The 20705-nt window shown below is 45.9% G+C and overlaps 3 protein-coding genes across 7 annotated transcripts in view; 2 read left to right on the top strand and 1 right to left on the bottom strand.

Annotated features, from left to right (window-relative positions):
- The first annotated feature begins 3138 nt into the window (after nt 1–3138).
- On the top strand, nt 3139–6114 carry LOC135366164 (uncharacterized). Its single transcript, XM_064598823.1, has 2 exons — nt 3139–3607; nt 4029–6114. The coding sequence occupies exons 1-2, from the start codon at nt 3268–3270 to the stop codon at nt 6053–6055; spliced, it is 2367 nt and encodes a 788-aa protein (XP_064454893.1). The 5' UTR covers nt 3139–3267; the 3' UTR covers nt 6056–6114.
- A 6223-nt stretch (nt 6115–12337) lies between these two features.
- Nucleotides 12338–15644, top strand: LOC135366163 (uncharacterized). The gene is made up of 2 exons (XM_064598822.1): nt 12338–12889; nt 13494–15644. Exons 1-2 carry the CDS (start codon nt 12619–12621, stop codon nt 15521–15523), a joined length of 2301 nt encoding a protein of 766 aa, XP_064454892.1. The 5' UTR covers nt 12338–12618; the 3' UTR covers nt 15524–15644.
- A 4593-nt stretch (nt 15645–20237) lies between these two features.
- The window catches only part of LOC135367054 (calcitonin gene-related peptide type 1 receptor-like), a 131940-nt gene continuing 131472 nt past the window's right edge, over nt 20238–20705 (bottom strand). For all 5 annotated transcript variants that reach the window (XM_064600140.1, XM_064600141.1, XM_064600143.1 and 2 more), the window contains one exon: nt 20238–20702. The gene's annotated coding sequence lies outside the window, so the exon portion shown is untranslated. The remainder of the gene's footprint in view (nt 20703–20705) is intronic.

The raw sequence follows: 20705 nt of genomic DNA, 5'->3' as shown, positions 1-20705 counted from the left end.
AGACTGGTATCTTTGCCTTTTAAAAGAAAATCGAATATGTACGCCATAGATGTAGCCTACTAGAGAGACGGTATATCAGAGCGCAGTGGGAAAACCTGAGGATATACTGCTGAGAACAGATAAATTGGAAATGTGTCAGTCATCGAAAAGGCCAAACAGTGGCGCGATTTGAACCACGCGTCTCCCGATTACCGGTCGATAGCGCCTTGACATGAACAGATAAATGTTTGTCGGGACCGGAAATTACGAGGCCCACTTGAGGAAATGGATAAGAAAATCCTTGAGGAGGAAATACATCGTGTCCACTCTATATCTCGATGGGTAAGCGTGTTTGGTGAGGATTATCGGTGCAATAGACAAACACAACTACAAGAAACATATATCAACTAAGACTGATAAACCTGGAATGAAGACGGCAACGAATTCTCAGCATCAGGTACCCGGCGCAGTGCCAGACGTTAAGGATTGTGCAAAACCGAGAGACACGGACAAATAGACACAGACACAACAAGTTATTTGTGTTTGTGTCTATTTGTACGTATCGACCGGTTTTCCTAATCACGCACCAGTTAGTCTGCGCACACTTCTTCTTAAGAAATTAAGTTTCGTTATTTTGCCACAATTTTAATGAATTTTTGATTTCATTTAATTCATGTTTTGTCCATCCTTTCAATCCATTTCAGTCCATTCCTTTTACAGGTGTCAATCAAATGCCGCAACGGAATATTGTAGACAATCGTCTTGTGGAAGTCGGGTATTTTTTTGTATTGGCCCCAGTTAACTATCCAGTTACCAGCGGCGTGGTTTAAGCGGTTTAAGGCATCCCACTCGTTGGTGGTAACCAAGGTCGTGCCGAAGACTGTGAGGTAGTGGGTTCGAATCCTACCATCGGCTGTGCTGTCTGAGGTTTTCCCTGGGTTTTCCGAAGACTTTCCAGACGAATATCGGCACAGTTCTCCTTGAAATCGGCCTAGGACGGATACTGACCCCTCTGTCCCCCACTCCTTCCTACTGTCCTCTCTCCATATATCCACATCTGTACGCCGCTCATAGCCACAGTTGCTTCGCGGTGCTAGCACGGAATAAAAAAAAAACTATCCAGTTGAGGATCATTGTCGAGTTTGTGAAAAAGTGTGGCAATCAATTTGAAACCATGACTACGGAAATGGAAGCTGTTCGGCGCATTCAGCTAGAGTCTCTACATTCTGCAAACCAGTACTAAGTTGTTTGCAATCAAGTAATTCCTACTTGGTTCATTCTTAGAGACCCCTAAAAAAACGCAAAATAATCTGAAAACAACAATACCATGTACAAGCCTGCGCGCCTAAAGTCACTCGGGAACCCGGACTTCGCGTCCCTGCTACAAATCGAGCTTTTTGCTGCAAGACTTTGCCCTAAATCGAGCAGTTTCTTAGAATCCTCACTTTAACTTGACATGCTGTCACTCTAACAGTTATACAATCGCACCGAAATGAGGCGGCGCATGCAACATATCAAGACCAGGGCCCTAACCTTCAGCTTTGACATATCGATCGTTATCCTTATATTCAAAGTTCGCGCGCTCCAAAGCCGCTTTTGTAGGCTCGCGCTAGAGGTCGTGGCGAATCACGGGGTGAAGTGATGTATATAACTCGCGTTATGGGGTACCATGTACTAATTGCGTTATGGGATAACATGTACTAACTGGGAACACACTTACACTTCAACTTGCATGTAAACCTAGTCCCCATTATTATTATAGATTTACACTTGTGAGGCTACATGCCGCACGTGCCGCGCGGTAGGACTACGGATAACTTCGACAGTTTGGGTTTATTTAAGGTTTTAGAAAATTAAAACTGAGAAATGCGGGCAACACTGTACCAAGTCGCCACCAACTGCGCATTGATCGTCAAGTACAGCGGCAAAACTGCATTGCATGCGCATAACACTGTGCCTAAAATGAAAGAAGTTGGCTACGTAGCCGTCAAGGCAGCAAGCCAGTGGGGAACATAGATCACTGTTGCTCGACACATTGGGCGTCATTTCCCATCCAGGCGCTTTTATAGCAATTTTAATAGCAAATTAAATATTTCCCGTTATTTGTCACACGTATAATTTGTCGTGCTGTGCTTACAAGCAAGAAGCTGTCTAACTCTGCCGCCATCATAATGTGTCTTTCTCCTGCTTTATTTATTTATTTATTTATTTATTCAAGATACCCCAAAGGTCAAGCGACAGTAGGTAGCTTTAACGGTAGCTTTAACACGCTGTGCGTAAAGAAGCTGAAGATTCCCAGAACACGAGCTGCCACTTGCAACCTGAGACACGGAAGAACAAAATTCATTGATTGATTGGGAAGTTTCCTGCGCCGCGACAACGAGAGAAAAGAACAAAAGAAATGGTATGGTCCGTGTCTCCGGTATGCCACAGGACCGTCTTCACTCTTTCACTTCTGCACTATTTAACCAATTGTTTGCGTTTTTTTTTTTTTTTGCCCCTCCTGCGTCCATGAGATCTTTCTATCGTGGGTCACGCTGGCATTCCCGCCAACGAAACTGCCAGCGTACTTGTGAGGGCGGCTCTTTCTTGTACTCGGCTGGGATTCCTGCCTTTAATCTCCAAAATTTTCTATTTGATGTACCTAAGATCTTTACAGGTCCTCTGTGGTCTTCTTTGAAGGCCGGAACTAGCTCACCTGGCGCAGTCATGGGACCCCCATCCTCTCGGGTTCGCGTCGGATGGAAGTTACACTCTTCCGTTGTCGCGTCCCCCCTCTCAACTTCTTTCTCTCCCTCATCCTTGTGCCGCATCGTTGTCCTCATTCCATTTGGATGAGACCATTGATCACTTTTTTTTTCTCGTCTGCTCTCGCTATTCATCTTACCGTAACACCCTCTTGGTCGTCCCCTTCCGTTCGGAAGGCATTCCCCTTACGCTCTCTGCCACCCTCTCGTTTGGTCGTCCTTCTGGGCGCTGCTTATCTCGCACCGTCTTTTTCTCAATCATCTCCTACATATCATCTACTCAGCGTTTTTCACGGCGCGCTAAATTCTCCTGATTAGATCAGTGTTCAGTGGCCAATTGGTAGTGAGCAGTGCGCTGCTTTTGATGAAGTAGAAGAGGAACCGATTTGGAACAAGAGGAAGAAGAACACGATTGCAGACCTCATTCTGTCCCGAGTGTCGCAACGGACGTGGCTTCCGTGATACAACCAAAAAGTCTCAACGGAAGAAAGCCTCCACTGCTGCAGCAAAGACCACATCAGGCGTGCCTGCTACAGATCCGATGTCTTCAAGGAAATCGAAAGCTGGAATGAGTCCCAGCAAGAATCTGCCGCATGGAGAGCATAAACATTCCAAAGGGAAACGTGCTGACAGAGGACCCAAGGGAACCTCTAAGGAAGCAAAGGAAGCTCAGTCCTTGAAGAGCAAGGAATCGTTACAATCATTACCTGAACCATCTAGGAAAGGAGATCAGCCCACCCCGTCAATGCCATCTGCGTCACAAAGTCAGCCGCAAGAACATCAACACGCCACACCTAAGGACCAACCAAACGGCACGCAAAAACCAGCAGCTCACGACAAGCAATTAGACCCAAATGCATCTGGTCCTGAACACCATCATGGTAAGTGGCGCCTTTGTATTGCGTGTTTGTCAGCCATTGCGTGTTGCGTCTTAGATGGAACCGAGAAGCGTGGACTGGTGAGTCTTCGATGTGTTTCTTGTTTTGTCACTAGTGCTGTAGCTGAAATACTTCACAAATGTCCGCAATATTTATTGTGACGCTTCGACAAACGATAGAAGACTTTCATGTTCGCTAAGAACCATTATTGAATGAAAGTGTTCGTGCTGCACAATATATACTGCCAATAGCCATGCAGACAAGAGCTTCGGATTGACCACATTGGTCAGAAGTGGCTATAGTTTTTTTTTTTTTTGTGTGTGTGTGTGTGTGTGCGTACGTATTGGTTGGGAAAGGCATGCCTGCGAACAGAGCCTGCTTTGAACTAACAAGTCATGCTCTCTCTGTCTCTTTTTCTTTTCAGGCTCAACGAGAAAGTCGAGGTCCACCGCGGCAATCCTAGCAGCCACCGCCCTTGTCGCTCTTCTTACCATCGTTGTCGCCCTGTGGATCTACAGCCGTTACAGCAAAGCACAGGAAAGCAAGAAGATAAAGTGCAAGACAACGGAATGCAAGCATATCCTGGACGAAATCAACCAACAACTCAACCAGGACGTTGATCCATGCAAGGATTTTTACAGCTACATCTGCCATAAATGGATATCAGGGCCGAAGAGCGGTTCACCTTCGGGATTTGTACAAGACGTGTTCGATGTTTATGACCATACCCTCATAACGGCTCTCAAGGCTCCTGGCACCCGGAAGCCACACAGATTCGGACTGCACATTATGGTAAAACTGTTTGGGGTGTGTGAGGACTACATGACAAACGACAAAGGAACCCTCTCAGCTGCAGTGGGCCAGATCATCGACTTAATGAAATTCGACAAGGTTCTCAATCATGAGCAAAATATACTGACATTCCTGGTTGATGAGTCGCTGACGCGAAATTTGAATTCCATCTTCATGGTCCGATACCAGCGCACTGGAAATTCCAAATATTTGCAAATCGACGTCGGAGACACTATTCACTCAAAGATGTTCGCAGTCATAACTGAGGATCCTCCAGATACCAACACAAACACACCGTATCGCGAGATAATGAAGGATATGACGTCAGCATTTTTGACTCATCCTCGAGTCCGGTCCAACATCAAACCGGATACTATACTAGACCTGGATGTCGATGTCTACAAAGCCCTCGCTGTGAAGTACCCGGCAAAAATTAAAACATTCGACGAAATTGCGCAAATATTCGGACGAGACTTGGTGCGCGAGTTCATAGATGTCATAAACAAGAACGCCCCGCAGGACTTTCAAGTGGGGTTCATTAGTCGAGTCAGATTCTCAAGACTGGAGTCTCTGGAGAAGGCGATCGATATTCTCGAGAAAGAACATTCCGATGTGACAAGTATATACCACCTCCTCAACGTCGCGACTACTCTACTGCGATTCACTGCGTACAGGGACTTTGTGAAGACACACACTGAGCTCGTTCCCTTTATGTGCTTACGTGCAACGAGGATTGCCTTTACGAACACCTGGCAGTATCTTATAGCCGATCTGATCGGCCGGCGAAGTCGCGGAAAAGTAGCAAGTGAGCTTGCGACGCGTGTCAGGGACATGGCCCTGGAAGAAACAGTCTTCAAAGAGTTCGAAGCCGTCGATCGAAAAAGTGGCGAAACAGTACTGCGCAATACGAGATTGCTTACCTACTATGGCGGAGGAGCTGATAGACTGAGCAAGTATACTGATTATTCGTCGTGGACTTTGGAAGGAACAAACGCCTTTGAGATGTTTATAAAAGTAGGAGTACAGGAAAGATTGATGCTGCGCCAGACCTTGTCTCTAGAGAGGATGATCAGAGCCAGCTGGGACCAGCTGAAAAGAGAGCTGAAGTTTGATGGCGTTAGGTACCTGACGGTGCCCACAGCATTCCAAATTCCACCCCTTTTGTACTTCGAAGAGGCGAACGAGATTCCACTTTACATCAACTTAGGAACATTGGGCGCTTGGATAGCGAAGGAGATGGTACGTGCTTTGACAACGAAGCTTCAAACATCCAACAAGGCGACCGCTACACTTCATAAGTCTCTAACATGCGTCAAGAAAGTTGCAACGGTGCAGGGATTAAACCTGTCGGCCATCACCGGAAGTGGCCTATGGTACAGCGAAGCAGTTCTGTGGTACTACGGTCTTCGCATAGTTCACGAGGGTCTCAGGCGTGTAGTGCTCAACATGGGCGAGTCTACCACTGGCGACGTCTGGAAAGAAGCGCAGCATTATCTTTTCATCCGTTTCTGCATGACGGCGTGCACGTCCAGAGGGGGCGCTTCCGGGGGCACACCGATGACCTTCAAAGAGCGCTGTCTGGTTCCAGTTCTGAGCAACCCAGATTTTGTGAGTACCTTCGGTTGTGCCGGGAGCTGCGCAAGTGAATCGCGAGCATGACCCTGGGCTCCGAGGACGCATGCAATATGTATAAGATGTCAAGAAAATAAGTCTTTCAATGCCCACAAGAATGTTGTCATATTCATATCAGCGTTATATTTCAATAAGATATTGTGAATAGATATGACTTTGTGAATTTCAATCCAAGCTGCATGAGTATACCTAAACATAAGAAGATTGTCTAGTACTGGTCCAGAGGAACTCTGCAGAGATCACTATGCCACTGTACAATCTGGTGGTGGCAAGAAGCAACCAAAAGCAAATCAAGGAAACAGTGAATGCTTAGGAATATATTGTTACGCCTGAGGTAAGTCCCTGGATTGGGAAAAGTCACCACACGTTTTTTCCCGCTGCGACCTTGGAGCTTTAATGGCGGCCACAGCGTAGGTTTGCACGGTACGGAAGCCGGTAAAGCCTAAAGGTCGCAGCGTCAAAGATCAAGGGATGGCGGTATTTTTTACTCTTACTATCATTCTACAGGCACTTTAATTGGACTGGGTGAACGTTCGGTTATTTTGGAACTCACTTTTGTTGGAGCTATTGTCGTGTTTGCTGTTAGCTCCTACATCACACGGAGACCGTTTAGCAAGTGAACCTAATGTCAGTATCTCGACACGTAACCGTGTTTCTGTGTGTGTGCGTACGTCTACTGATGTTGCCCCTACTTGCGGAAGTGCTCGGCTTCCAGTAAATATTTCATCCTGCAAGTCTGCCATGACAAGACTGACCGTTTGTCGCTCCCACGGTTATTATCTCCCCCACCGCCAGCATAGCCAGAAAGCAGGGATGTGCCGAACGACTCCTCGAATCCTAGGCAGGGATTCGAGTTTCGCGAATCCGAATCTAATCGACGAATCGAATCGATCGAATCCACCAACCACGTTTGTTTGTTTCCTTTTTCAAACTGACTCCTCCGGAGTCCGCTGAAAGCCTCATTGGCCGACAGGTGTTTTTCTTGTTTGTTTACAGTGCTCTGAACTGAAAGAATTCAGGCAGGAACTGTTACGTTACAAGTTTAAAAGTAACCTTGTTTTGCTTTTGATCGTTGATTAGTTTTATGGAAGTAATTCACACTCGCGAATTTATGCATTTCTTGTAGTCGACGAACAACATGTTAAATAAATTACGTTTAAGAAGAACTAGATGAGTATATTTTCTCCTCAAACTGGAGCATTATTTAATCCGTTTTTCATTAAACGAAGGTATCATATTCTGCTTCAAAGCGTTTTTACTGGAAGTGCTTTCTTTTCTTTTTTTTTTATGTCCTAGAAAGGATCCGAAAGATTCGAGATTCGTAAGGTTCGTCGATTCGTAGAACCTTCCTTGGATTCGGATTTGGATTCGGAAAATTTTGGATTCGTCCCATCTCTACCAGAAAGGTATTTCGGGAGGTGTTCAATGGGGACATTACATGAGAGAGGAGGATTTACCCCATCGTTTCCCTCTCCCAAATGCACTACCAAAGGTACCATTTCGGGGGGTTTGAACACCCAGAACCTCCCCCCCCCCCCCAGTTATGCCACTGGCCCCCACATTCGTCTTATGGTAGGTGCAATGACTAAAACTTCCTACGGTGTCAAGGCATTGCAATCAGATGCGGGAGCGGAGCGTCAGCGATGTCAGCATCGCTACGTGCAGTAAGCGAAATGGAATAGGAAAGAAGAACAGCAGGAAGGTGCTACACGTTGTGTACGATGTTGCTACATGTAGCTTCGTTTCATTGTGTATTTGGAGCGTTTTGGATGATGAGCTCGAGCTGACATTCCAGTGTTCGACCCTGACACAGTGTTGTCAAGGGGGCTCATGTTGTTGCTCTTCATTTCTGTTTCCTCCATTCCAAGACCAACGCGTGCTATGACACCCAGTTCAAGAAAGCAAAAAACAGGAAAACTAAATGTGTTCTTGAAATGATGCACACCACCTGCGGGTCAAGTGCGCAATCCGTGTTGTGTTTCCTGTTCAAGTTTATGAAAGAAACTCAAGATATATAACACATACGGATCGTAAAACCTAACGCGAAAAAAAAAATCGTACTAGAAAATATATTTGTCTGAACAATATAGGGTCAACGATAGCGTTATCTCGAGAGAGATTTTGCCATTACTTCTGAGCCTTTATCAATTTAAATTCGCGTGAAATGGAATTTTCCCAATTGATCTCCCAATCGATCTCGTTTTTTTTTTCTGTGTGGCTATTATTATTGTATTAGTGAGTGTATTTTCCAGTCGAATGGTGTAACTCCGGCATGCTCTTTCCGTTTCAGAAGAAAAACATGACGTTGATTTGGCAAATTTCGATGTTCAATTCGGAAAATTCAATTTCCCGTCAATTAAATTTTATGAAAGTGCTCTGACGTGATGGCAAAATCTCCCCCGAGATAAATATCCTTGTTCCCATAGTGTTCAGACAAGTAGATTTTTTAATATGATTTTTTTCCCCCAGAACTCCTTAAAAACTCATTCAGACGGTCAGTCTCAAGTAGTTCGTTCTTCTAACTTTGCAGGTTCTGCTCTCCAACTCGCGGTTTGCCAATAGTTTAGTCTAACATAACCAAACCCTTTCGCTCTATCGTAATGTTATTGTTCGACAGTGGCGTAGTTGCACGAGGACAAAGAAGAATTCCTCCATCCTACTGAAAGGACAGCCGTCGCGCGGACATACGATGTCTCGAGTACTGTTTATGTTCTGCGGGGCCATAGCGCGATTCCTGTCGGGTGGAATGTCGAGAAAGGAAGCCGGCAAAAGTGTCGGGAATCCAAGACAGTTGTGTTTGTACGCGGATGAGCGCAGACGTAGTGTTAGATGGCAAGCAACACAGCACTTCTGTTTGTGGCACAAGACGAACGTATGCTGCGCTATGTCTTGCTCATATTTACATGGTTTTGAGGAATGCGCTCAAAGAAGCCAATCGCCTGTGCGGAAAGCAGTTACACAACAACAACAACAACAAGCACTTTATTGTGAGATGATGAATGGAGAGTTTCATCGCCAGGGGGCGATACTCCGCGGCTACATAAGAGCGTGCTTACCAGCATACCATAGACTGCGGGTAATATGAGCGTCGTTATTGCATTCGCAGGGACACTTGTGACATCCCCCTGCTGTATAAGAAGCAATAACGACGATAAGAGGGGAATACGCATCGATTGAGTGATTGCTCTCCGTCATACCGCGCACGATGGCTCGACGACGAAAGTAAACTGGTGACATGAATGTCATCTGGCACGTGACAAATATTTGTACTGTTTGTGTGTTGAATCACGCAATCAATCACTCTACGAGAAAACACGTTTGTGATTCAGTATTCCGACTTTGAGTTGTATAAGACCAACAACTACACTTTAAGTGCGTTTTCTGGCATTCGTACATTTGGGGGCGCAGCGTTTTCGTTGGGTGTTACCGAAAAGTGCTCTACGTCTACGTCTACGGTGCACATCAGCGTAACACTGTCTTCTTTACAGGTATGCGCGCTTGATTAAAAGCTTGGTCATAACTGCTGGTTGTTAAGAATCAGTTGTCTCGCGACGTAAACGGCCAGTTATTACAGTTATTATCATTGTTAAGATTAGTTCAGTTGTGAAGAATACTATCAGCTTCCACCGCTGCCTGTGAGGTTTTCCATTTACCGGATGGACCAAGTCTGCTCGACCGAAGCTTTAAAGTCTTATGCACTTCACCAACATCGTTGCTCGCAGTTGTCACGAGGTGCTGTCCAAAACCCACCAGATTTTTTTTCCCTTGAAAGTCTATTACGAGAAACACACGCGCGCCTTGGGTCATCCGGTGCACTTATGTGTCCTACTTTATGACGTAGAGATGTTGCTGAACCTTTGGGAGTGAAGATTATATGAAACCGCTGTTTTGGTATAGTTTCTGGGTCTATAGTTCTTGTCAAACAGATAAGTATACATGCGAAAGCTGAGCCTCTGTCAGGGATAGTTAGGGAAGAAAGGGAGGAATAACGGGTCATTTTGAGCAGGAATAGTAAACCCAAGAATGCCCTCGTTTCACAGCATTCGCCAGTAGATAGTCGTTAATATGTGCCCGCATTGTCGTTAATGCGCTTCAGTCGGTAGTCGTTAATGCGATTCAAAGCGCTTGGCAATACACAATATGGCAGCGGTTTTTAAAATCCAATCAATTGCAAGCAATCTAAGCAATCTCACTGATAATCAATTATCTTTTTCCGCTACTCCCACGCTCCCACACAACGAGAGACCGTAAGATTTCTTGGTGGACACTGTTGGTGTTAGTACCCCTGTCGTTACATAACTGGGCTCTGTCAATTTGAATTTCCTTTTTCTGCACCTGTTTCAAGTGCCATCTCTACACTTATGTACCTTCAATCCTTTGTGTAGTTCGCTATTATCTTATTCTCGTATTGTACGTCTGGGATCTTATATGAAATGCTATAGTGCTGACTCAGACTGCACGGCTATTGGAGTAACCGGTCCTGGCCACGTCCAGACTAATACCACCATCGCACTGATATTCGGTCCTGGTACAAGAATTGCCTCAGTTCGACATATCGGCCACTCCTGAACTGAGACTTTCAATCTACCTTCACTAGATCGCAGGATTTCCCACTTTAGAATATTGTCAATCATCATTGAGAGCAAGGGCCACTGAACTAGGGTGCCTGAATAGTAGGCACCCCACGCTGAACATATGAGCGCACCGTCACCTGACGTGCTATAAGTGAGCTTTTCACGAAGCACCAGATCCAATTGGTCCTGGGAGGTCGTCATGTAACATGCTGGGTGGCGTTTGTATGTTCAATAGCCATTGCTTTCAATGATCGTTAAGAGTGCTGGGTAGAGTGAGGTATAACATCAGCACTTTTTTGTTATGTCTAACCTAGGGTTGCCAGCGTCCGGGTTCCTGTAAAGTCGAACGTAGCTACCACCCACCTGATTCAAGCTGTCCTGCTCGGCACATTTAAATGACGCGCATTTTCTTCCATGCGAGTCTGAAAAGAAAAGGCAAAGCGAAAAAAGGTTCCGATTGCTGTTAGGGAACGACTTGTAAACCGTAGCCAACGCAAGTGACGCATAACAAAAAATATGTTTTGTTCCTTTGAATTCAATTGCAGCACGGACATTTCATGTTTTTGTGAATGTGATGCCTGTATTTGCACGCCTGCATTATCTCACGCAGTTGTATTTACATGGGTAGTCACAGTTCAGTAGCGAAGGGTGGTGGTGGGTGGTTCTCACTTTGAACTGTCGGTTATCACACATGTTGCTCACAGTGGCTCTTACGCGGTCTCACGTGCTTCACGCAAGGTGTGTCAGCCGCACCATTCACATTTTTCGCTCAGCATTTTCAGCACATTTCGTAGGGCGTGTCGTAAGATTATACACCTTCAAGTGTGAAATCGTCAAACGTCACTTCTGTGGAACACCTTGCGTGAGGCATTATTTCCCACCAGATCTCACCCCGAATCTTTTAACCGCAAATATATATACATATATATAATAAAATATTTAAAAATATAAAAATATACAGGGTGTGAGCAAAAAAACGTGACCCGCATTTTTACATGTAACTCGTTGTCTACTTAGCCGAGGAACTTCCGGTGGCGCACAACGGCGTATTTATGCGTCCGAAAGCTACAAAATAATCCTGGAAGCCATACTCAGTGTAAAAAAATAAACACAGCGCGAAAACATGGGCTTCCATGCATTAGAATAGGGCGGTCATGACAGTGCATGGTAGCGTATTTCGGTCTCAGGAGAGATATGTGCAGGCACCGCTAGGGGTACTCCCGATGAGCATCCATGTGGGACATCGTTTCGATTTATGCACCGATAGCTCCCCTAGCGGTACTTGAACACAACTCTCCTACGTCCACCATGTTGCCCTTTCACATACACCCTGTTGTCCACCATGTTGCCCTATTCTGATGCACGGAAGCCGACGTTTTCGTTGTTCCGTTTATTTTTTAAGCTGAGTATGGCTTCCACAATTTTTCCGCAGATTTCGCACGCATAAATGCGCCATCGTGCGCCACCGGAAGTTCGTTAGTTATAGGTAGGCAACAAGCTATGTGCCTAAATGCGGGTCACGTTTTTCTGCACACACCCTGTATAATAATAAAAAAATTTCGCGTTCTTCGTCACATGCATAACTTGTTCTGCTGAGTTTACAAGCAACTGTTTACAAGCGGACCACATGGCCGGTAAGTAAACACACTATTTACAAGCAACAAGCTGTTCAACTATGCTGTCTGCCTTGTGCTGTACGGTAGCTTCAACACGCCGTGCGCAAAGAAGCTGAAGAGTCACGTGAGCCACGCGGCACGCGCTGTCACTTGCAGCTGCAGTAGCGAACCAATCTGGAACGAGAGGAAGAAGAACCCTCAGCCAATCGCCCTCAGTGGCTAACGGCCATTGTTCTGAGGTGGAAGAAGAAGAAGAAGAAGAACCCTGTTGCAGACCTCATTCTGTCTCGAATGTCGCAGCGGACGTGGCGTTCGTGATACAACCGAGAAGAAGTCTCAACGGAAGAAAGCCACCACTGCTGCAGCAAAGACCACATCAGGCGTGCCTGCTACAGATCAGATGTCGTCAAGGAAATCGAAAGTTGAGACGAGTCCCAGCAAGGATCCGCCGCATGGACAGCACAAACATTCCAAAGGGAAACCTGCTAACAAGGAACACAGGGGAAGCTCTAAGGCAACGAAGGAAAGTGAGCACTTGAAGACCAAAGAATCGGAACAATCACCACATGAACCATCTAGAAAAGGAGATCAGCACGTCTCGTCACTGCCATCTACGTCGGCAAGTCAGCCGCAAGAACATCAACACGCCAAATCTAGTCCTGGAAAGCCCGGTAAGACAATGAAAAAATGGCTAGGAAGCAAGCGAACTGGTGAAGATGATGTATAATGTAAAACCCCGAGACTAGAGAACACGAAAGGACCGACACAACACGAAGTCTCAACCTTCGACTCGTGACTCTCAGACTTCGTGTTGTGTCTGTCCTTTCGTGTTCCCTAGTCTCGGGGTTTTACATTATGCATCAAGCCTGGTAAACTTCGTCTTGAGATTATTTAGATGATTAATTTTGCATTAGATGTACGCAATGGCTGGCAAACACCCGACAGTCTTAGATGTGCTTGTTTTGTCAGGGGTGCCACAGCTGAAATGCTTCACAAATGTCCCGCAATATCTGTTGCAACGCTTCGACAAGCGATCGAAAATTGCCATCTCCGCTCATAATCATTGTTTTGAATGAAGGTGTTCGCGTTGCACAACGTATGCCACCAATGGCCATGCAGAGATGACCTTCGGATTGACCACAAGTGTTCTTTGTAGTATTTGTAGTATTTTTTGTAGCATTTGTTGGTTGGGTGCATGTTACTGCCTAGAGGTATTCCTGTGAACATACCTTAGTTTTTTATCTAACAAGCAGCTCCTTCTTTTTTATTTTTTAGGCCTCGCCAGAAACGTCTCCAAGTCCACCATGGCAATCTTAGCAACCGTCGGCTTTGTCGCTCTTCTTACCACCGTCGTCGCACTGTGGATCTACATCAGTCACAAGAAGTCGCTGGAAAGCAAAATGATAGAGTGCAAGACAACGGAATGCAAGCAAATCCTAGGCGAAATTGACCAACAACTGAATAAGGGCGTTGATCCGTGCGGCGATTTTTACAGCTACCTCTGCCGTAAGTGGATGACAGGACCGAAGAGCGGTTTACATTCGGGATTTGTACAAGATGTGTTCGATGTTTACAACGATACCGTAATAACGGCTCTCAAGTCTCCTGACGCCATGAAGCCACATAGATTCGGACTGCACATTATGGCGAAATTGTTTGCAGTGTGTGAGGACTACCTGGCAAACGACACAGGGACCCTCTCAGATGCAGTGGGGCAGATAGTCGACTTACTAGAATTCGACAAGGTTCTCAATCATTCGGAAAATGTACTGACGTACCTTATTAATACGTCGCTGACGCGAAATTTGCATTCCATCTTCATTGTCCGATACCAGCGCACTGGAAATTCGAGATATTTGCAAATCGAAGTTGGAGGCACCATTCACTCAAAGATGTTCGCAGTCGTAACTGAGGATCGTCCAGACACCAGCACACATACAGAATTTCGCACGATAATGAGGGATATGACGTTAGCATTTTTGAATCACCCTCGAGTGCAGTCCAGCATCCATCCCAATACTATATTAGACCTAGATATCGATGTCTACAAAGCCCTCGCTGCAAAGAACCCAACAACAGTTAAAACCTTCGAGGAAATTGCGGAAAATGTTGGACAAGACTTGGTGCGCGAGTTCATGGATGTCATAAACAAGAACGCCCCGCGGGATTTTCATGTGGAGCTCAGTAGCCCAGTCAGATTTTCCAGGCTGGCGTCTTTGAAGAACGCGAACAATGCTCTCAATAAAACACATTCCGATGTGAGAGATATATACCACCTCCTCAACGTCGCGACTACTCTACTGCGATTCACTGCGTACAGGCACCTTGCGAAGACAAACGCTGCGCTCGTTCCCTTTATGTGCTTCCGTGCAACGAGGATTGCCTTTACGAACACCTGGCAGTATTTGATAGTCGACCTGCTCGGTCGGCGAAGACGCGGAATAGCAGCAAGGGGGCTTGCAACGCGTGTCAGGAACATGGCCCTGGAAGAAACAGTCTTCGAAGAGTTCGCAGCCATTGATCGAGAAAGTGGCAAAACACTGCTGCGCAATATGGAATTGCTTACCTACGGTGGTGTAGGAGTTGGTAAACTGAGCAATTATACTGATTATTCGTCGTGGACTTTGAAAGGAAACAACTCGTTTGAAATTTTTCTTAATGTTGGAGAACAGGAAAGATTGATGCTGCGCCAGACCTTGTCTCGCGAAAGGATGGTCAGAGCCAGCAGAAGCCAGCTGAAAAAAGAGCTGAAGTTCGATGGCGTAAGGTTCCTGACGGTACCCACAGCATTCCAAATTCCACCGCTTTTTTACTTCGAAGAGGTGAATGAGATTCCACTGTACATCAACTTAGGAACACTGGGAGCCTGGATCGCGAAGGAAATGGTACGTGCTTTGACAGTGAATCTTCGAACATCCAGCAAAGCGACAGTCACACTACATAAGTCTCTGACATGCGTCAAGAAAGTTGCAACGGTGCAGGGATTAAACCTGTCGGCCATCACCGGAAGTGGCCTATGGTACAGCGAAGCAGTTCTGTGGTACTACGGTCTTCGCATAGTTCATGAGGGTCTCAGGCGTGTAGTGCTCAACATGGGAGAGTCTACCACTGGCGACGTCTGGAAAGAAGCGCAGCATTATCTTTTCATCCGTTTCTGCATGATGGCGTGCACGTCCAGAGGGGGCGCTTCCGGGGGCACACCGATGACCTTCAAAGAGCGCTGTCTGGTTCCAGTTCTGAGCAACCCAGATTTTGTTAGTGCCTTCGGTTGTGCCGGGAGTTGTGCAAATCAATCGCGAGTATGACCCTTTGCTCCGACGACGCATACAATATGTAAAAGATGCAAAGAGAATACGATTTGCAATGCCCAAAGGAAGTGTCATATCATGTAAGCATCCTATATTTCAATAACACATTGTGAGTAGACCTTGTGAGTTTGTCCTAGCTGCATTAGTATACCTAACAGTGCAAAACTTACAATACACAATACAATACAGTGCCCTATACAGTCTGCTGGTGGCAAGAAGCAACCAAAAGCAAACAAATGAGACAGCAAAGTAGTGCTTAGAAATGCTCAGTAGTTACACCTGAGGTAGTTCGTCCTCTAGTTCGTTCAATGTAACACGAAAAATGGCTTAACGTTCTAGTTCGCTGAGTATAGCGCCTGCATCATGCCGGGACCGTTTAACAAGCGAAGCTGACGTCAGTATCTCGACACGTAACCGTGTTTGTGTTGTGTGTGTGAGTCTACTGATGTTTCACATACTTGCGAAAATGCTCGGCCTCCAATAAATACCACTTAACTGCCTTGGCACTTCACCTGTAAGTTAGAAAAAAAGATAGAAATATGGAGATGGTGGCTCCTACACAACACAGGAGCCGGCTACTCCGAAACAATCTTAGGACGTCTAATAAGATGGCGCTGCAATGTTGGCCATCGGTTTCGGCCATTCTCCGAGGAGCTTCACTAAGGACGGTTGCCCTGTCTTTCCAAGGCGGCTCTAAGGTCACTACGTTGGACACTGTATCTGCTGCAGCAGTTAATATGTGTTCAGTGTTCACCTTTCCCATCTTGAACAATAGGGCACGGCTGAAAGGGACGTCCAGTCGAAGGCGGTGCACCAATGATTCCATGGCACACAGCGTCTAAGTCTCTGCCATGGCAAGACTGATCGCTTTCGGCTGCGCTTATCGCTCCCACATGCGTCTGACGGTAGGTGCAACGGCTAAAACCGCCTACGGTGTCAACGGCATTGCAATCAGATGCTAGAGCGGGGCATCCGTGATGTGAGCATCGCTACGTACAGCTGGCGTCAAAGTTAACTTGTACGCCACTCCAGCCTGCGAAGCGGAGAGAGCCTCCCTGGCGGCGCCCATAGCAGAAAAACAACGCCTTCATAACGATGGCCATCCCCCTAACAGGAATGGGATGACCCAAACACCCTCCGCCGTTATTTCTTCTGAGCGCCAGCAGGGATCGCAGGCCGGAATAGCGTTAAAGTTAACTCTGATGCCAGCCGTGCAGTAAGCGAAATGAAACAGGAAAAAACAGCGGGAAGGTTCTACACGTTGTTCGCAATTGTTGCTGCACGTACCTTCGTATCGTTGTGCATTTAGAGTGTTTTTGATGAACTCGAGGATCGCGATACATCACGAGTTGACAGTCCAGTGTTCGATCCTGGCAGTGCTGTCAAGGAGGCTCATGTTGTTGATTTTTTTTTTCTTCCCCATTCCATGACACGCAAGTGTCATGCAAGAACGCAAAATAAAAAAGAAGATGAAGATGCACACCACCTGGGTCAAATGCACAATTCGTGTTGTGTTTCCTGTTCAGGTTCATGAAGGAAACTGATTATATCTAGCACATGCGGATCGTAAAATATCAAACTTTTTTTTTTGCTTTCGGCTGCATACCGACTATATAGCCTGTACTGTGCTCCTTAAAAGCTCATTCAGACAGTCAATCTCAAGTAGTTCGTTCTTCTAACTTTGCAGGTCACATTCATCGAGTTCTGCTGTCCGACTCGCGATTTGCCAATAGCTTAGTCTAACATAACCGAACCCTTTCGCTCTGCCGTAACGTTATTGTACGAAAGAGGCGTAGTTGCACGAGGACAAAGAAAAATTCCTCCATCCTACTGAAAGGACTTGACATACGATGTCTCGAGTACTGTTTATGTTCTGCAGGGCCATAGCTCGATTCCTGTCGGGTGGAATGTCGAGAAAGGAAGCCGGCAAAAGTGTTGGGAAGGAATCCAAGACCGTTGTGTTTCTACGCGGATCAGCGCAGACGTATAGTGTTAGGTGCCAAGGTAGCACTTCTGTTTGTGGCAGAAGACGCAAGTATGCCGCGCAATGTCTTGCTCATACTTACATGGTTTTGTTGGAGGAATGCGCTCAAAGAAGCCAATCTCCCGTGCGGAAAGCAACTACATAAGATGATGATGCGTTGGATTACATAAGAGCGTGCTTTCACCCATCGATTATAGTTTTACACAGCATACCATAGGGAGGAAGTAATATGAACGTCGTTGTTCTTTTCTCGGGAACAGTTACGCCATTCCCCAGCCGTAAGGAGCAATAACGACAATAAGCGGGGAACAGACATCGATTGAGTGATTGATCTCCGTCACACAATAGCTCGATGATGAAAGTAAAGTGGTGGCATGAATGTTGTCTCGCACATGACAAATATTTGTGCTGTTTATGTATTAGACCACGCGATCAATCACTCTAGGAGACAACACGTTTGTGATTCAGTTTCACGACATTGATTTGTATAACAAAAAAAAAAAAAAACCACACGAGGGTTTTCTAGAATTCATACGCTTTTGGGCTGTATGCGCAATGTGCAAAGCTCTGTTTATGTCTTGCGCATGCGTAGAACCACCAACGCTACCCATTACGTACGCAAAGGATATAGCGTACGTTATATTAAAACTCACTACTGAGTGCTACAGAAAACTCACTATTGAGTGCTACAGAAAACTATTGAGTGCTACAGAAAACTCACTATTGAGTGCTACCGAAACCTCACTATTGAGTGCTACAGAAAACTCACTATGGAATGCTGCCGAAAACTCACTATTGAGTGCTACCGAAACCTCACTATTGAGTGCTACAGAAAACTCACTATGGAATGCTGCCGAAAACTCACTATTGAGTGCTACAGAAAACTCCCGTTGACTTGCCCGTCGACGTCTAGGACGTACACCGACGTAACAGTGTTTTTCTTCGCAGCAATGCGCTTCGTTAAAACTTTGGTCCTATCTGCTCATTTTCAAGATTAATTCAGTTGATAAGAACATCAGCTTTCAGCACTGCCTGTGAAGTTTTACATTTACCAGATGGACCAACTCTGCTCAACCGAAGCTTTAAAGTGTTTGTGCATTTCACCAGCATCGTTGCTCGCTGTTATCACGACCCCCCCCCCCCCATTGCGCAAAAACCAAATTATCTCTTTCCGCAGAGCATTTCCCCTCGGAAGTCTATTACGCGAAACACACACGCGCCTTGGGTCACTCCGTGTAATTATGTGCTCTGCTTTATAACGTACTAGTGCCGTTGAGCCTCTGGGAGGGAAGACGATATGAAACCGCTGGTTTGGCACGATCTCTGGGACCAGTTCGTATAATACAGTTAAGTACGTGTTATAAGCTGAGCCTCTGCAAGAGATAGATAAGAAAGCGAGGGAGGTACAGCGAGTCGTTTTGAGCCAGGAATGGTAAACCCAAGTACTTCCCCGTTCCAGAGCGGTTTGCCTGCAGACAGTCGTTAATGTTATTTGGCTGGAAAAACGTGCTGCGCCGAGTGGCAAAGCTAACTAGGCACGCATCGTCTTTAACATTATTTTTATGCATAACGTAAAACTCCGAGACTAGGGAGCACGAAGGGACAGACACAACACGAAGTCTCAAAAGTCTCAAATCTCTTTTTTGAGACCTCGTGTTGTGTTTGTCCCTGCGCGTTCCCTAGTCTCGGGGGTTCTACATTATGCATCAACTTCATCAGCTGGCTTGATTCTTAGCGATCTTTTCATAATTATTTATATATTCTACTGCGTATGCACAGCATGACCGCAGTTTTTTTTTTAATCGAGCGATCTCATTGATATCCAACGATCTTTCTCCATTAGTGCTCCCGCAGATCGAGAGGCAGTGAGATTTCTTGACAGACGTTGTTGGTATAAGTCCCCTGTCGTTGCACATATTTGCTCTCTGTAAATTTGCGTTTCCTTTTTCTTGTCTGTTTTGAAATTGGCATCTCTACGTTGATTTGTCTTTCATCCCTTGCTTCCTCCGTTATTATCTTACTCTGGTATAGCATGCTTTAATGTTGACTCACAGGCTATACGAAGGAGTAACCAATCCTTACATCCTCGGTACTAATACCACTGTCACAAAGATATTCATGCCCGGTACAATCAATATGGGCGGCTCATATAAATGAGGCTTTTGTTTCAATCAACCTTCACCGGATTGCGTGATCTTTGCCACTTTCGTATATTCCCAATCATCATTGAAAGCAAAGGCCACTGAATTAGGGTGCCCGAACAGTAGGCACCCTACACTGAACATGCTCGCAGTGTCACCTGACGCGCAATATTTCAGCGTTTCAGAGAGATCGGATTCGATTGTTTCTGGTAGGCTGTCGTGTTACACGCTGTGTGGCACATCGCGCATTTTGGACTGTCATTGCTTTCAACGATCATTGACACTACTGGTGAGCGAAAGGTATAACATCTTCACTTTTTTTTTTCTGATCTGTAATCCGGAGTTGTCATGTGCCGGTCGAAGCCGAACGTAGCAGCCACCTACCTGATTCAGGTTGTCCTTATTAGCGTTGTCTTAGACCACGCGCATTTTCTTGCATACGAGTCTGAAAAGAAAAGGCAAACAAAAAAGATCCCAATTGCTATTAGAGAACGACTTGTATCTAAACCGTAACCGACACAAGTAGATGCTTTTGTTCATTTGGATTCAGTTGCAGCACGGACATTTCATGTTTTTGTGAATGTGATGACTGTATTTTCACGACACCTTTATCTCACGCAGTTGTATTTACAGGGTATGTCACGACTCAATATGGCGAAGGATGGAGGTGGGTGGCTCTCACGTTGAATTGTCGTTTATCACACACGTAGCTCACAGTGGCTCTCACGCGGTCTCACGTGCATCACGCAAGGTGTGTCAGCCGCACCATACACATTTTTCACTCAGCATTTTCACGCCGATGTGAACACATTTCCCAGGGTTTGCCGCAGGACTACACACCTTCAAGTGTGCAATCGTCAAACGTCACTTGTGTGAAATGTCACATTTTCTGGAGACAGTGATTCAAAATGATGGGTACATGTGCACATTCACACTCGCGAACACCAGATGCTGATGGAACTCACAGCCAAACGCTCAAGCTCTTTGTCAGGTATCTGCTATGCATGCTTCCGGTGCTGCCTGGAAGCTGTTAGCCCATGCACGATTTTATCTG

This window comes from Ornithodoros turicata, chromosome 8 (assembly GCF_037126465.1).
Source record: "Ornithodoros turicata isolate Travis chromosome 8, ASM3712646v1, whole genome shotgun sequence".
NCBI lineage: Eukaryota > Metazoa > Arthropoda > Arachnida > Ixodida > Argasidae > Ornithodoros > Ornithodoros turicata.
Note: the sequence above shows the minus strand (reverse complement) of the source record. Positions and strands in the feature narration are given on the sequence as shown.

Excerpts from the sequence above, each read along its gene's own strand:
- LOC135366164 (XM_064598823.1), top strand. The coding sequence starts at position 3,268 with ATGTCTTCAAGGAAATCGAAAGCTGGAATGAGTCCCAGCAAGAATCTG. Across the intron at positions 3,608-4,028 it reads TGGTCCTGAACACCATCATG|GCTCAACGAGAAAGTCGAGG; the intron begins GTAAGTGGCGCC and ends TTTTCTTTTCAG.
- LOC135366163 (XM_064598822.1), top strand. The coding sequence starts at position 12,619 with ATGTCGTCAAGGAAATCGAAAGTTGAGACGAGTCCCAGCAAGGATCCG. Across the intron at positions 12,890-13,493 it reads ATCTAGTCCTGGAAAGCCCG|GCCTCGCCAGAAACGTCTCC; the intron begins GTAAGACAATGA and ends TTTATTTTTTAG.